At 42.7% G+C, this 17,897-nt stretch overlaps 1 protein-coding gene across 4 annotated transcripts in view; it reads left to right on the forward strand.

Moving 5' to 3' along the window:
* TIAM2 (TIAM Rac1 associated GEF 2) overlaps positions 1-17,897 on the forward strand; it is a 2,099,243-nt gene that overhangs the window by 1,347,682 nt on the left and 733,664 nt on the right. For all 4 annotated transcript variants that reach the window (XM_044063392.1, XM_044063388.1, XM_044063400.1 and 1 more), the window contains one exon: positions 15,590-15,736. In XM_044063392.1, coding sequence (XP_043919327.1) covers positions 15,590-15,736 — 147 coding nt within the window. The remainder of the gene's footprint in view (positions 1-15,589; positions 15,737-17,897) is intronic.

Raw genomic sequence — 17,897 nt, forward strand, 5'->3', positions numbered from 1 at the left:
TCAAATAAGGAAGATGTCGACCCACCCCCTTCCCCCGTTTAAATGAGTACAGTAATTCATCTGAAAGCACCGGTAGGTTAAAGAATGACTGGGTCAGATTACGTATGAACCCATAATTGCTTGTTGTCCAGCCACATAGAAAAATACCATTTTCCCTTAGAAAGAAAGTAGAAGAGCAGCTAGAGAAGCTGGAGGAAATGGATGTAAAATGGAAGATGTATCAGGTCCTTCACCGAAGCAATCTCACCAGAAACCACGGAAGACTGGAGGAGTGTGGGTTATGTAGCAATATGAGGATAACAAGTATAGCCATATAAAGACAGAGACTTGACTGTGATAGTAGGTGTTGTTAGTGAATCGAATGGAGAGCAGTAGTGTTAGGTAAGCCAGATTTGAGGTCAGGGTATCCTCAATTTGATCCTCATCCAGAGAAGATCGTCACCACCTTTTCCACACATTTAGTATTCGTGATATACAAAAAATGATTTTTGTTGTGAAATATTCTAGCAAGAAATTAAACAAATGATGCAGGGTATATAACACATTTATTTATGCTTTTTTAACCTAGTTAGCCCCACTAGGCTAGCCTCTCTTCAGGGGGAGACCAGAGGCCTTATTTATATTGCTAGTAAAATTTGGCCAGGGCATCGGAAAACGTCACTTACTCCTTCATGGGATCTTTTACATCCACCTGAGCTACCATCAGCTGAAGCATATGGAGCCTTGGTTTAACTTATCTGAAAGATGTGTGTGAGGAGAAACAGCGATGCCACAACTGTCTGTGGGAGAACACGAAGGGAAATTACACTAAAAAAGATGGATAACAGACTAAAAAAATCTTAAACCAAGAAACGTTTGATTTTGGTAAATGTGTGATTGACTGCCCATGGTTTAATATTTTCAGGCAAATGTGTGTTACATTACCCCATTAAAGTAAATATTAACCCTGATATGTTACCAGCAACCGATGTGAGAGAACTGAGAAACCAGCTAGATGTGATTAATTACAGCTCAAGGTTTGGCTGAACAGTCTGGAGTACATCCCTCATGTTTGTTTGTCTGCTGCCCTCTCTAGCCTCTCTGTGTTTAACTTTGGTTATTACGTCAGCAGCGTATGCACTTGTAAGGGCTCACCTTACCCAAGTACTTCGGTATTCTCGCTCATCTGTCTCTTACATTTCACTCCTGCAGGGCTACTTTCATTGGCGGAGATTATGAGGATTACTTCTATTTTTGTTATGAGTAGGTGTATTGTTTCTCCTAATTTACATTCTGTACACTTTTATGTATTACTGCTCTTTCTTTATGTACAGTGCACATTTGGTTATTTACTGAAAAGGGGCTCTACGTATATAGTTTAGCTACTTCTGAAATAAATGAAAGAAATGGAGGTGGAAGCGCTTGTAGTTGTATGGGCCTGAGGACATGTTCATGTTCACCTGTGTGCCGAGGTGTTTATAATAATCACTGCAACACGTATGGCTGGAGGCCTCATTCAACAGTCTATGAAAACTTTTCTTAGAATAGAAATGTGACCACTGATGTTATGGTTCTGTCAGTTTAAAGTGCATTGTAAGAAAGGTATTTGTAGCTCTCTTTCAACCTGTAGTTGATGGCTCTGTGGAATAGAAGATTGAAATCCTGACTGTGTCCTATGTTCAGTTAGTGGCCTAGATGCTGGAGGAGCTGACCTTAGTGCATGGGAGTGAACTGCAGATGCAGATGAGAGCGGCAGTGTAGTACACTGCACACACTGCAACTGCAGTAGGGCACACTGCACATGCTGCAACCTAATGCTGGTCGAGTATATACTATCAAATGAAAGCGTTAAGGCAAGCATCCACAAAAAAAGTGTTGCTGTAGTCTGGGAATAAGATGCGTAATGTGAGCATGCATGAGTTGGTTCAATATTGTGGAGGTCCCCAATCCTGCAAGGCTGCCAGAATGGGTAACAGGATCAAGATTGTAACTCTACTGGCTGTCTGGATGATGCTGGGGGGCTAATGGTCATCTGGCATGAGGGAGCAATTCATTCAAAAACAAAGCATCCTCTTGTCTCTATATAGAAACAGAGGATTGAGTAAACATCATAGCAGATTATGCTGTACCAACAACCCTGACCTTGAGATAGAAAAAGGGATGCTGTATTGCAACAGGTGAAATAATTCTGTTAATACACAACACAGGAAGACCAGGAATACAAGACGTACAAATGTCACAAAAGAAGGTGTGGAGAAGTAATCCATGAGGCCTATATTGATGTATTTTGTTTCTATTTGGTAATCAGGTAAGCAGACTGGTGTACTGACCCTTTTCAACCACAACTTGGAATCAGGAGATACAGAAATCACAAGTTTCAGAGCAAATGTTATATACAAGAGTTTTACAAAAACAAGAAATGTGTATTACATACAGAAAAAAAAATCAAGTTTGCACATGGTGTCACTTATTATTAGAAGATAGAGTAGAAGCTGGTCCTCAAACGAATGAATTAACAGAAAGAAAAAAAATGAAACGTGGTTTGCTCTGTTTATCCTAACAATTTCCTGGCTGTGTAGAAATAGTTCATAAAGTACACATTGATGTATTAAAAATGACTGGGAATATTGGTTCCCAAATACAGTTGAGTTGCTAGACAAAACTTTAGATGATTGATTTGCTCTGCTGTATTAACACCCAGCAAAAGAAGAGTGAACCACCACTTGTGTGAAGTACCAGAATCAGCTTGAATTAATGCTATTAATTGTGTTGTTGTCAATCTTGCTTTTATTCTCACTGATGGATCGGATCTGTCTCTGCCTTTACAAAGCTCGAGGACTTCAGTAAAGCTCGTGGGCCTCCTTCCCTACCCACAGTGCAGTTCCCTGACTTCCTCAGATCTCGTTTGCCACACTGCTAGAAGGATCTTCAAGCAAGCTCGGTGCAAATTTTTTGGCTATTTTAGCCTTTTCACATCTTTTTCTCCTTAAATTTCCCTGTTATTTAAGACTGTAATTAGTGCCTTCCCATTATAGCAGTACTTTTTCTCCTAGGTAAGCTTTTCCCTTTCCGTTGGCGTCCATTTAACTTAGAGGACAACTAACTTTCACCCATTTGAGTTCGAGGGTGTCCCTTCTTTACAAGTAGAGTGCGTTTGCGGCGCTAGTAGTTTCTTCCTCTGCCCGTTAACCATTCATTTTAGTTAGAGAACGGTTAACAAAGTCCGTTTAACTTACAGCATTTTCTCTCTTTTTTCCCATTGCTGTGGTAGTTCTAATTTAAAAAAAAATTCCCTTTAGCTACTTTGTGTTGTTTATTGTTACTAAGTTTTTAGTATGTGCCAAAAAAAGAGAGTAAGCCTTTAGGTTTAAAAAGTGTGAGAAATGTAGTAAAAAGATGCCCCTCAGTGACTCGCATACCTTATGTGTTTACTGGTTTTAGCTTCTTCAGTTGCAGGACTCTTGTTCCATATGCCACGCCTTTAACCAGAGGGTGCTTATGGAACAGAAAAATAATTTGATTTTGAAGGGCTTATAAAATACCCTATTTTCTGAGTCTCTCTCTTTTGATCCCACCTCTCCTAACTCTGATAAATCTGAGCGAGAGGAAAAGCAACCTTCTCTAGCTTTGAAAGCATTGTCTGAGCCAAAAGCTAAATGTCCGAAGGTGTCCACTCTGACAGCATCCATGGAGGAGATGGCACCCACTGGAGCAGGGACCTCCTTGGCACAGTCAGAATCTTTAGCTCCAAAGTCATTCTTTGACTCATCGGCTCTAAAAGAACCCAAGCCAGCTGAGTACCATTATCTGAGCCGATCTCCATCCTTGGAACTGATTACTTCGGCTCCCTTCTCCTTTCTTGACCAGATCCAGATCTCTGACATTGTCTTCCAGGTCTGCTAGGAGCCTCTCAGATGAAGTTGGATAGGGTGGTGCAAAGGCTTCTTAAGACACCTGCCTTGGCCAAGCTTTTTTTGGATCCAAACCCAAAGGAGTTGGATCAGACTTATCTTATGGCACCTACTCCTCCTCTTATCCATCCTTTGGTATTGGAGCCAGAAGACTCTGATATCCAACTGGTGTCTGTTTTGAGTCCAAGGCCAGTTGGCTCCTTGGATCCTGTGTCTGCCCCAAGTGTCTCCATCTAGGTGGAGCAGGTGACCTCTTTGAGCCAACACTCGCTTGTTGAGTCCTCGGAGCTGACACGTATCTCCTCGGATCTGACAGTGTCTCTCACGGGCTTGGTGTCGATGGGTTCAGCTCCCACCTCATCTTCGGAGCTTCTGTCTTCTGGTCCCACAGGCTCTGACATCCATTTTGTCAGGTCTGGAGAGTTCTTCGGAGCAGGGGTGAACAGAATTTGAGGTTATGAGGAGGGTAATGACTACTCCTCAGTCCTCCCTCGTCGGCGCAGGTGTCCTTACCTCATCACCTCCATCCACAGGTCCGCAGAGATCCCAGGCTTCAGGATGTTCCCCAGGGGACTCCCCCACTCTTCCTAAACTTTTCCAGAATATCCCACTGAGGAAATCCCTTGGAAGAGATCATGCAAGAGGAAGCATCAGGACTTTCCAAAGGAGTCCATCACTTCAGTTACCAACCTCGATGAGGCAGAAGGGACCCCACAGTCATCTCCTGAGGATGGCTCCTTTGGAGACATCCTGGAAATTCTGAAACAAAGAGGTAACTGGCAGTCCTTGTCCCCTTTGGCCGAGGAGTCGGTATACCTGAAGGCCTTCAGATCTTGCCCTTCAACCTTGTGGGTGACACCGCCTTCTGATGAGCTTATTGAGTTAATCACTTGGAAGGCCTGGGAGACCCCAACTTCCATAGAGACCACTCCTAGGAGACCAAACAAGTATATCACAGCCCCTAAGGGCCAAACTTTCCTAACCAGAGATGTAGCAGTAGATTCCATGGTCGTGGCAGCTGCCACGAAAAAGGAACTTTGAGACCATTTCCTCTATCCATCCTCCTAATAAGGATTGCAGGACCATGGATAGGTATGGGAAATGGTTACAATCGCTGAACTTTCTCACTCATTTCATCAAACTTCAGTGAGATCTGCTAAAAGAACTGTCAGATTCCTTTCAGGGAGCTCTAGCTAATGTGGTGGCAGGTAAGGTCAAAGCTCAGCTTGCTACCCTCAACTCTGTGGTCAACTCCTCTGAGACTTATTTCGGATACTGCAGATGGAGTGAGTAGGGCAGCGGGTTTAGCTACCTCCATTAGGATGCAATTTCACAAAGTCTGTTAATGCTCCCTTCGATGACTCATTTCTCTTTGACCCCAAGGTAAAAGAAATGGTAACCTGGTGTGAACAGGAGGGTAAGACCTTGTCTGCCATTGGAGTGCATTTTTCCAAAGGGTCAGATGGGCAGTGGTTAGATGTTGTTCAAGAAATCTCAAAAGTCTTACCAGGACACTCAGGGTGGAAGTTCCCCTAGGGGTAGAGGGGGGAACAATAATGGAAAGAAGACACCACCAGCGTGGCAGAGGAGGCTTGCAAAATCAGGGCTCCAGAGAATCTTTCTTTGGAAGACCCTTTCAGCTCTACTGAAGGAGTACCTGACTGTTCACCTCTGGAGGCAGTTGGGGGGCAGTTGTCACTGCACTTCGAAACCTGGCAAAAGATAACCAACGACAAATGGGTGCAGGACATAATATCCAGGGGATATAGTATTCCCTTCTCTTTCCCCATCCCTGTAAACAAATCCATTCCAGATGTGCCACCCAGTCAAAAGGAACAAGCAGCATCAGAAATTCAAAAGTTGCTGAGAAAGAGAGTCATCCAAGAAGCCCCCACAGACCAGAGAGGATACAGAACTTACTCAAAATTCTTTTTAGTTCCAAAGAAAATAGGGGACTGGAAACCAATATTGTGTCGTAGCAAACTAAACAAATCGGTGAAGAAAACCATATTCTGAATGCTAACACTGCATTCAATACTTCCATTCCTGGAAAAAGACAGTTGGATGTGCTCTACAGACCTCAAGGATGTGTACTACCACATCCTAATGGAAAGATGATCCAGAAGGTTTTTGCACTTCCGGCTAGGAGCCAGTTACTTCCAGTTTCAAGCTCTGCCCTTTGGTCTCACTATGGCCCCCAGAGTGTTTATCATATGCATGGCAATAGTAGCCGCTCAGTTGAGACAGAGGATTCCAGGTGTTTCCATATCTGGATGACTGGCTCATAACCACTCCAGCCAGGCATCTTCTGCTAGAATCCAGGGACTATACACTTCAGCTTTGCTCCTCTCTGGGCATTACCATAAATTACGACAAATCTGCCCTGGAGCCATTTTAAATTTTATAGGAGCAGAGTTAAATACGACCATGCTTATATTATAGCAAGACTCCCCCACAACAGAATACAAGATCTCCGCCTACATGTGGTGAAAATGTTAATCAAGAAAACTCGAGCCAGTGCAAAGCAAGTACTGCAAGTTCTGGAAAAGATGGCAGCATCCATTTTATTTATTCCTCTAGATCGCCTACATATGCAGATACTTCAGTGGTTACTTTCCACACAGTGGTCAATTCTGGATTTGCCAAAGTTGCACAAGCTTCTCATAACCAGTTCTTGCAAAAAGGATTTCTAGTTGTGGAGTCACTCTCCCTCAATTTCTCAAGGCCGTCCCTTCATCCCTCCTCCACCCCAGGCCACTGTGACCACGGATGCTTCCTAGATAGGGTGGGGGGGCATTATCTGGGGAAGACAGTCCAAGGCACCTGACAGGAACACGAGGCTCATGTGCACATAAACATCCTAGAGATGAGAGCAGTGCTGTTGATGTTGCAAACATTTCAGAATACTCTCCCTCTAGGAACAATAGCAGTTCAGTCAGACAATGTCAGTAGTCTGGTACATAAACAAGGAGGAACCAGATCTTCCCCCTTTGTCGAGAAGCTCTAAGGGTTTGGCAGTGAGCAATGTCCTCCAACCATTTTCTGATTGCAACGCACATCCCGGGGAAATTCAAAGTGATTGCAGACAAATTGAGCAGGGCAATATTATGGCCTTATGAGTTGTCCCTCAATCAGAATGTAGTGAAAAAGATTTTCCAAAAATGGGGCCAGCCTTTCTGTGATGTTTTTGCTTTGCCCACTAATACCAAATGCAGCAACTACTTTTCCATGATCCTTCCTATGGGGGAGTCTCCAAGGGATGCACTTGTTCATGATTGGCCTCCATGACTCTTGTATGCTTTCCCTCTGATTCCCAAGTTTTTGTAGAAAGCCAGTCCTTTGGAGACCACAATAATCCTGATTGCTCCCTATTGTCCTCATCAGATCTGCTTTCCCTTCCTACAGCCTTATCTTCTAAACTAACCATGGATTCTGGACCTGGCTGCATATCTACTGGCACATCCATCAGGATTGGGTAATCCCAACCTTCAAAACCACAAGTTGATGCTTGGCTGTTCCAGTTCCCTTGACTGGCACGTTTCTTCTTCTTTCCTCTCTGGTGAACCATACCTTGCTGTCCTCCCATAAAACCTCCACAAGAAGATTATACATGAGTAAATGGAACAAGTTTGTTATGTGGGCAAATGTCAACCAAATAGACCCCCCCCCTTTCTGCTCCTTTACATTCTGTCTTGGAATTTCTTGCAAAACGCTTTCATGAGGGTGGAACTGTTTCTACTATTAGACTCCCAACTAGCAGCAATCTCAAATTATCATGTGGGAGAAAATGGCTCTACGATCATGTACACAGACTCTGTAAAGCTTTTTTGAAAGGAACAATGATTAAATCCCGATACAAGAACCCAACTCCTCCATGGGACCTAAATTTCATTTCAACAAACATTACTTGCTCCCCCTTTGAACCTTCAGCCACATGTGATGTAAAGTTTCTGTCTTGGAAAACACTCTCTTAAGTGGCTATTACCTCAGCCAGAAGAGTCTTGGAACTGCAGGCCTTGTCCACAAAGCCCCCTTACCTGTTTTTCCATAAGGATAGAGTCTCTCTATGCACTAACCCCTCATTTCTTCCAAAGGTTGTGTCAAAGTAACCTCAATCAATCTGTTGAGCTGCCAGTGTTCTTTCCAAACTACCAGAACAAAGGCAAGTATGCATTGCATCTTCTAGATATACATAGAAATTATGTTTCTACTTGCACAGAACTTTGGGGTTTAGAAAATCAGACCAACTTTTTATGTCCTGCTCCGAGACCAGAAAAGGTCAGTCAGTATCAAAGAATACCTTGTCTAGATGGCTCACTCTTTGTACATCCTACACGTACCCCTCTGAAAACAAGTCTCTTTCCTTCCTTGTTAAAGCACACTCCACCAGATTGGTGGCTACATCTGCAGCCTATTAAGCAATTTACCCTGGGATGATTGCACTGCAGCCACATGGGCTAAACCGCGTACTTTTATTATTCATTACAAAGTGGATTTGGCCTCCAGGAGTACAGCTTCCTTTGGTTCTATGGTTCTGAGGAATATTCTCCCATGAGCCACCCAGGAATCAGGTTGCTTGGGGCATGGTCCCATCGCTGAGAATAAAGGTGAGATTGACAACAACAGATAAAGAAGCTATGTACTTACCATAACGCTCCATGTATGTTGTCCATCTCGATCTTTATTCTCACAACCCACACTCTATGTCCCCCTCCAGGTCTCCTGGGAGACGATAAGTGGACACTGGTTTTTGGATCTACATAGCCTCAGAAATGCAAACTTTGACCCTTAATAAGCATTACTACTGTATACCCTTTTTTTATGATAGACATTAGTTACTCTTCTTATGATTTCTAGGTGGACAATCAAGATCTGAGGAAGTCAGAGAACTGTGTTATGGGTAGTGAAGAAGGCCCACGAGCTTTGCTGAAGCCTTTGAGGTTTTATAAAGGCCGAGACGGATCAGACACATTGTATCCAACCCATCAGTGAGAATAAAGGCCGAGATGGACAACACACATGGAACGTTATGGTAAGTACATAACTTCTTTACCTACAACAAAGACTTCTTGCGTGTAAATGTATGGCAGTGCCTTTACTGACTTCTTTTAATTATTCCCTGGTGTCTAGTGATTCCGCCACTCCAGTCCCAGTGTGCTGTCAGTGCTGTTACTGCACATTGAGTATTCCCTGGTGTCTAGTGGTTCCTCCCTGTACCACATTCATGGCAGGTGGTTGAACAGTGCCTTTTGGCCATGTTCAGTACCACAACATGAAGGGGACAGACGAGCTGATCTGCACGTCCAAGAGATTTCTCAAATTACTCACCCTTCTCAGTGCCTTCCTGGAGGTGGTTCTGGAGATAGATCATAAGGCTAATTAGCGTATGCCTCTGTCCTGGAATGCCTCATTAATATTCAGTACAGCCATAGGGCAATGCTGTATGTGGTGCTGCATGTCTTTGTGGTAGAGGACATTACAACACCATGTTAGGGTGGGTTTTGAATCAGGAAAAGCTACTGCGATGTGTATGTGAAGGTGTACACAAGATTACCTTAATGAATCCTGGCCATTGTTCCGTTTTAAAGCTAATTCACAGTGAATACAAAAATGTTGCTGAAAATATTTGTTATTATTCATTAAGTCTCAGGAAAATTCATAGAAATATTGTGATGTGGTTGATTAAAAAACAGATAAGCGTTGCTCATTATGTGTCTGTTAAAAGTTTTAGTTTGTTTATTGGCTAATAGTTTTAAACGCGATATATTTACACTTTATTGTAAGTAATGTAGTATTGCTAACTGGCATCCATTTTGCCCTGAAATATGTGGTCATTGTTTTTGCTTGGTAATCATTTGAAATGTTGTGAACCGTTAAAGTGAGTCCCAAAGTACAGAGACTGAATTGCTGATAGAATGGATTTACATGTACTAAGTCTAAGATGTCATTTCTCAAAACATTCCCTTTTCTTTGAGGTATGACAGTCTCAGGTTTAGTATATATAAGTTCAAGGGGTTTGTCAACCCTACAAAAAGAAGTTTAAAGGAGAAGAGCATTTTTTTTTGAGATTTGCTCTTCTCTGGGTTTTTGGCTTTTTTTCCTGGGTTTTTAGCACTCGACATTTCAAGTGCTGACATTTCAATAGGGAGCCCTTTTGTTTTGCTAACAGAAACCTGATTTAGCAGTCCAGCAGGGTGACAATGCTGCCTGTCACCTCCCTTAAGGACCAGTACCCAAATGCAGGTGTTTGTTGATGAGTCACTTGCTGCTGCTGCTGCCATGGGAAATGAAATCGTCCCTGCCAGGATTTTCTTGCAGTGCTGTGATTAGCCAGTCATATTGGACAGGAACCTCTGACTGATCTGGCTACTTTCAGGAATTAAAGTACTTCAGTAGTAGTATGCATAAGCCTTATCAAAATTGTGTAAGCCATTGGTTGAGTTTACTTTGTTTAGTGCCTGAGAAGTAAAAAGCTTTTTGAAAAGAAGAGACCATTTCAGAACCTGGTTTTTATTTCTGTGATCTGCGGTGCTGTTAATCATGCAGCTTCTTCTCAGCCATTGTCTGTTTATCTCCCAGAGGTCATTGAAGCTAAATTGTATGATGATGATTTGCCAGGCATAATAAGTTGGAGGCACAGTCATAGTTCAGCACATCTTGGGAATGTGTTGTCAGTGTGGTTGACTATCTTATGTCTGTGTTACCTCTGCCTATTACATTGCCTGGCTATACCAGTGAAATAAGTGAAATACTTATAGGACATGCTGGAGGGATAGATTCATAACCCAGAGGCTTCCCATGCTTTGGAGCAGGATCCCAGTCGTATTAGGCAGAGCCCCTCACTGACTCTCTTCAAGAGAAATCTTGATGAGTGGATGGGAGATCGTAAGTTTACCCCAGGGGTCACATCTGTGTCACTGCTAGACAGGGGCACAGTAAACTAATTCTATTATATAAGGGGACCTTCATTGTGTCACTACTAGGCAGAGGCACAGTATTCTAGATTTATTCTGTACATTTTTGTACCATTTCATGGGGTGGCAAAAGCCACATCACTATGGCTAGGCTTACAAATGCCCCAGGGCAGATAGCCTAGTACTATACTATGAAACTACTCTGTAAGATTAGTTTGATGTCCTTCGTGTTTCACTGTTGCAGTCATCACATTTGGGTTATCTGCTTGCAATAGTCCTCGGTCGGCCTGATTATCAAAGTCTTGGGTCCTGCGTCAGTTGCTGTCTCATCTTCCATGACGTCAGGTAGTCAGGGGTATAAAACATGCAGCCGATGCCATTACATCAGTCTTTCTTGCCATGCGGTGCCCAAAGCAGAAGCAGTTCTCAAGTGCCGGTCGGCCGACTCCTGAAATTTTCGTTTTCGAGTTTCAGAACCAAAGTCTTCAACTAAAGCTAAGTACCCCACTGGGGAAACTTTTTCTTGCTGTAAACCGATGTCAGTAAAAGTTAATAATTGTATTTCTTGTGGAAAGCAAATACCTCATAAAGATTTTCATTTGTATTGTATTCTTTGCCTAGGCCCTGACCACGATGTACCTCGCTGTCAGTTTTGTGCCTTATTTAAAAAACTAACTATTCGTCGGTATATTTACGCTTCTAAATATTTTGTTACTCTGTTCAATTATCCAGATATGTCTTCGGTAAGCCACCCAACTACCGACATTCCGAAAAAACGCAAAGATAGACAGAGACAGTCCGCCTAGGTCCAAAGCTGCCGACGACACTTCTCCTAAGCTAGTCACCAGTTCGCCGGTACTCAGTGAGGTGCTTTAGCAGCCCCTGATACCCGCTACTTCTTCAGATTCGCAGGCCTCTACTGAGACCCATTCAGAATCCTGTATGCCGCAAGATGCTTTAACTGTGGAACCTGCGGATGTCTCTACCTTGGATGGGTCCAGAGCCACTGTACAGGCACAGGCTTCTGAGAGTGTATTCAGGCCTGCTGACTTGCATATTAGACCAATGCCATCTTTTTCTTCAAGGCCTAAAACTCGAACCATGCCTTGAAAACTGACACCCAGACCGCATGGTCAGGCCTCTATGCTTAAAAAACAAATGATAAGAATGGCTGAAGACCTTACTACTTTAATCAGGGGAAGCCAACCTTCCCCCTCTAAGAGACCTAGGACTAAATTTGCTTACAATACTTCTGATCAGGATTCTGAAATTTCTGTTTCCTATCTACCTATGAGGATTCTGATGCAGAGGACTCTATTCCCTCTGCTTACCCTCCAGAGGATTTCTCTTTTGATGAAACCTTGCATACTCTTAGGGAGCATTTTCGCTGGGAAACCAGGATTACTCTGATTCTAAAAAGATGCTTAGGGATTTCTTACTCCTGCCCCAACACAGGCCTTTAGCTATCCCCCCTGTAATGGACATTGTTGATGATGCCTTTTCGGAATCTAGCTTGGCCCCTGACTCTTTACCTCCTGCTCCCAGAAAACCTGATATATATTACAGGGTTCCTGACTCTCACAAGTTTATTTTTAAAAATCCTACTTGTGGATCCTGAGGCCATTTCACAGGGACCCAAGGGCATTAAGGCTACTACTGCCAGAAACCCTACTCCCTCTGATAGAGATTCCAGGGCACTGGATAGATGGGGTAAGAAGGTATATACTTCTGCAACCTTGGCCATTAGGGCCTTAAACTGCCAGTTTCATATGTTAAAGTATCAGCAGCATGTTATTGGATTTCTTAAACAGAAAATGATGTTGATTCCTGACTGTGCTGAAAATAAGGATTTAATGCATTCTGCTGAACAAGTTGGAAAACATACTTTGCAATGTAGTTTTGATTCACTAGAAGCATCTTGCAGGGCTGCTTTCACTGGGTCTGTACTTAGAAGGCATGCTTGGCTTAAGGAGCAATCTTTGCCGGATCATGTTAAAGTTAAATTGTTGGATGCTCCCTTAAATCAGGACCTCCTGTTTGGCAACAAAGCAGAAGAAGTACTTAAAAAGATGGAGGAAAAAGCTAAATCTATGCAAACTGTTAAAGATTTCCTACAGGTACAGCCTCTAAGATTTAGTAGGCATTGGCCCTCTAAGAATTGGTCCTTTTCTGCCTCTTCCAGGCCTTCTCAGCCCAAACCCAGAACCAGCAGAACACCCAGGCTTCAGTCCTAAGGTACGCACAGGACTAAGCAGTGTGGGGGGGGGGGCTCCCACTTCAAATCAGGGAGTAGTAAGACCCCCCCCTATCGCAAACTGTCAATGACTTAACTTTAAAACTTCCAAGCCCTTCTCAACTGACTGCTCCTTTAGGGGGAAGATTGCTCTGCAGACTAAAAACTGGGAACTAATTACCCAGGACAAATTGATTTTAAATAGTTTCCCAAGGATTCAGATTTCACTTCCATACGTTACCAACCCCAAATGGTTGGCCAGCTCTACCCTCAAATCAGTGCAGAGGCTCAAAAGCAAGTACTCTCTGTCCTAAGCATAAGGGCTATTCAGCCTGTACCAGAAGAGGAAAAGAGACAAGGTTTCTACTCAAAACTTTTCCTGGTACCCAGAAAAGACAACTCATGGCGTCCTATCCTGGACCTTTCTATCCTAAACATCTTTTTGGTGATCCCAAAATTCAGTTGCTTCCTATGCTAGGCAAGGATGCCTGGTTAGCAACACTGGATTTAAAGGAAGCCTACCTGCAAATCCCAGTTAAGTAATCTTGCAGAAGATACCTACGCTTCAAAGCAGGCTACATACACTGTCCGTTCTCTGCACTGCCCTTTGGTTTATCTACTGCACCCAGGGTATTGACGAAGTGCCTAGCTCCAGTCATTGCATTTTTCAAAGAAATATTCATATATACCCATACCTGGACGATTGTCTAATTCAGGCAGAAAGCCAGGACATACTTCTGAATCATCTGGCATTTGTACAGAAGGTGTTAACTTGTCTGGGGTACACCATAAATGAAAAGAAATCACATCTGGTACCCTGTCATCAACTTATATTCCTGGGAGCAAGCTTGAACACAACTTCTCAGATGGCTTTCCTCACGCCAGAAAATAAAATTAATTTGACAACTTACTTCAAACTAATGGCCACAAAAACCCTGCTATCTGGAAGGCAAATACTGCAAGCCTTGGGGTTCATGGCCTCCTGCATTCTCCTAATTCCATATGCAAGACTGCATATGAGGAAACTACAGTGGTATCTAAAAAGTCTGTGGTGTCAACATTCTCAGGATCTAGAAGCAAAGATTCCTATCATACCTTGCCTACAGTTAGACTGCCTGCCACCAAAACAAGGGACTACCATTCACTCTACCCCCTGCTAATGCTATCTAAATTCCTCCTCCAATCCTTAGCTTTGGGAATCTACCCAAATGTGATGATTGCAGCAGTGAAACATGAACATAGTACAGTTGTGTACACTTACCATAAATGTAGATGTTCGAGTGTATTCACTGTTGCAGTCCTGGTTATCCTCCCTCCAGCCCCCTGACATTTTTTGGCTATACCTCTACTCTCCTTCACTATGCTTAAAAGCTTTTTGGTGTATTTGCTTTTTTGTTGGAGGTATAACCATGCATATATATATATATATATATATATATTTAATTGCTTCCCATTAGGGGGGCACCTGACATCTGGGGCAAGAAAAATTGATGTAATGGCGTCGGCTGCATGCTTTATACCCCTGCCTACCTGACATCATGGAAGATGAAACAGCAACCGATGCAGGACCCAAGACTTTGATAATCAGGCCGAAATGAGGGCTACTGCAAGCAGATAACCCAAATGTGATGACTGCAACAGTGAATACACTCAAACATCTACATTTATGGTAAATGTTCACAACTGTACTTTCCCTATTGAGATGCTGTCTATCCCAGAGACAAAACCACAGGGATTCCCAATAAAGATTTTTTTGGGGGAACTGTACTGTGTCATGGACATTCATGCTATAATAAGAAAAACTAGATGATGGATTCCACTACATGGTAAGTGACTGGAAGAATTAACAGTGTAGATAGATAAAGCTGGGATTTAGAGTGCCCCAATATTTCCTAGGACTTGGAGTTGTCCTTAAACTTTTGGGGGCAGGACTTTGGTTTGTTTACAGTACAACAACCCAGTATTCAGCCTTTGTTTCTTAAAAAAGAACTAAATTTAATTTCTGTAATTTTAATGAAGCCTTCTGTTTGCTGCTTAGAAAAAGAAAGTCAACAGTGCTATTAAGGCTTTAAAGTCCAGCAGTGCCGTTTTAAAATCAGAAACAGGTGTTTATATTATATATAGGGCGGCGCAGTGGTGCAGCAGTTAACGTTGTTGCCTCACAGCAAGAGGTTTTCCGGTTCGATTCTTGGCTGGGGTGTCTTCTGTGTGGAGTTTGCATGTTCTCCCTGTGTTCGCGTGGGTTTCCTCCAGGTACTCCGGTTTCCTCCCACATTCCAAAGACATGCATCTGGAGCATTTCTCCCCGGGCCTCCACTGAAAACAGGCTCTGTGGAACCTAGTCGGACTTTCCCGGTCAAGAAATAATAAATAAATTAAAAAAATAAATAAATAAAAATATTTTCAGGACCAATTTTAAGTGCCAGTATCAGTTACTGTTATAACAGAAGTCATAAAATATATGAGGGCATTATAAATGTATAGCAGCTTAAGGTTGTAACTTACTGTGAATCATTTAATCGTTCTCTACCTTGGTTTTAAATTCTGAATAGATTTGCTCAAGGGATGATACTACTTTCAGGAAGCGATCCTTGTCCCTGTCTCAGCGAGTAAGAAGCAAGAGGGGATTGTTTTCTTCACTAAAAGGTCTTGACCATTTGTCTAGAAAAGGAAGAGAAAAAGGACCTGCAGTACCTCAGGTGAGTGGTGTGGTGTTTTTTAGACTGAATGCGTAGTACTTATTTATTGTAGACGTTGCACACCATTTCAGTCCTTTTGTCTACCTACTTCTACTTAAGCTTCAAATCTGTTAAAGTGAAACTTGTTTATAAGAGTAAGCAGTGCAGATATTCAGTGACACAGTTTTAAGTGTTGTACATGCAAGATATACTCCACTGGTCTGAAATAAATGAATAGTGCCAGAAATTAATCAACATAGCTTTAACAGTTATTCTGTACTATACAGTCTATCTGCAGTTATCAGAATGCAAAGTCAATTAGCAAGTGAAAAATTCATTGCTTTAAATAAATGGCCATTTCATTAACGCAACAGTGGTGGTGTATAAGAGAAGTCATTGTATGGATAATGTTACAACCTGATGGACAGAGGTAAAGTTGGTATATTGTGTGTGCAAGAGACCAGATGGAAGGGAAGTAAAGCTAGGTGTATCGGAGGTGGGTTCAAATTGCTTTATCATGGTGTGGATGGAAGCAGAAATGGCATAGGAGTTATCCTGAAGGAGCAGTATGCTAAGAGTGTTTTGGAGTTGAAAAGAGTGTTGGATAGAGTGATGTTTATGAAGCTGGAAATTGATGGTGTAATGATGAATGCTGTTAGTGCATATGCTGCACTAGTTGGGTATGCGATAGACGAGAAAGAAAAATTTTGGAGTGAGTTGGATGAAGTGGTGATGAATGTACCCAAGGGTGAGAGAGTGGTGATTGGCGCAGACTTCAATGGGCATGTTGGTGAAGGGAACAGAGGGGATGAGGAAGTGATGGGTAGGTATGGTGTTAAACAAAGCAATGCAGTAGGTCAGATGGTAGTGGATTTTGCAAAAAGGATGGACATGGCTGTGGTGAATACGTATATTAATAAGAGGGAGGAGCATAGGGTGACATACAAGAGTGGAGGAAGATGCACACAGGTGGATTATATCTTATGTAGGAGGGCCAGTTTGAAGGAGATTGGAGACTGTAAAGTGGTGACCGGAGAAAGTGTAGTTAGGCAGCATAGGATGGTGGTTTGTAGGATGACATTGGTGATCAAGAAGAGGAGGAGGAGTGTGAGGGCAGCACCAAGAATCAAATGGTGGAAATTGTAAAAGGGTAATTGTGAGGTGGAGTTCAGGGAAGAGTTTAGACAGGCACTGGGTGGCAGTGAGAGTTACCAAATAGCTGGGCAACTACAGCAGAGCTAGTAAGGGATATGGCTAGAAAGGTGCTTGTTATGACATCTGGACAGAGGAAGGATGACAAGGAGACATGGTGGAATGAGGAAGTACAGGAGCGTATACAGAGAAAGAGGTTGGCAAAGAAGAAGTGGGATTGTCAGAGAGATGAAGAAAGTAGACAGGAGTATAAGGAGATGAGGTGCATGGCAAAGAGAGAGATAGCGAAGGCTAAAGTTAAGGCGAATGAAGAGTTGTATGAAAGGTTGGACTCTAAGGAGGGAGAAAAGGACCTGTACGGATTAGCTAGACAGAGGGACCGAGCTAGGAAAGATGTGCAGCAGGTAAAGGTGATAAGGGATAATGAGGAAAACATACTTACAAGCGAGGATAGTGTGTTGAGCAGATGGAAAGAGTATTTTGAGGGGTTGGAGAATGAGAGGGAGAGAAGGTTGGATGATGTGGGGATAGTGAATCATGAAGTGCAATGGATTAGCAAGGAGGATGTAAGCATAGCTATGAAGAGGATGAAGAATGGAAAGGCTGTTGGCCCAGATGGCATACCTGTGGAAGCATGGAGGTGTTTAGGTGAAATGGCAGTGGAGTTTTTAACCAGATTGTTTAATGAAATTTTGGAAAGTGAGAGGGAAAGTGAGAGGATGCCTGAGGAATGGAGAAAGTGTTTTGGTACCAATTTTTAAGAATAAGGGTGATGTGCAGAGCTATAGTAACTACAGAGGGATTAATTTGATCAGTCACAGCATGAAGTTATGGGAAAGAGTAGTGAAAGCTAGGTTAAGAAAGGACGTGATGATTAGTGATCAACAGTATGGTTTCATGCAGGGAAAGAGCACTACAGATGTGATGTTTGCTCTGACAGTGTTGATGTAGAAGTGCAGAGAAGGTCAGAAGGAGTTGCATTGTGTTTTTGTAGACTTAGAGAAAGCATATGACAGGGTGCCTAGAGAGG

The sequence above is a fragment of the Protopterus annectens genome, chromosome 1.part0 (genome assembly GCF_019279795.1).
Source record: "Protopterus annectens isolate FY-2018-M chromosome 1.part0, PAN1.0, whole genome shotgun sequence".
In the NCBI taxonomy this organism is placed as follows: domain Eukaryota; kingdom Metazoa; phylum Chordata; order Ceratodontiformes; family Protopteridae; genus Protopterus; species Protopterus annectens.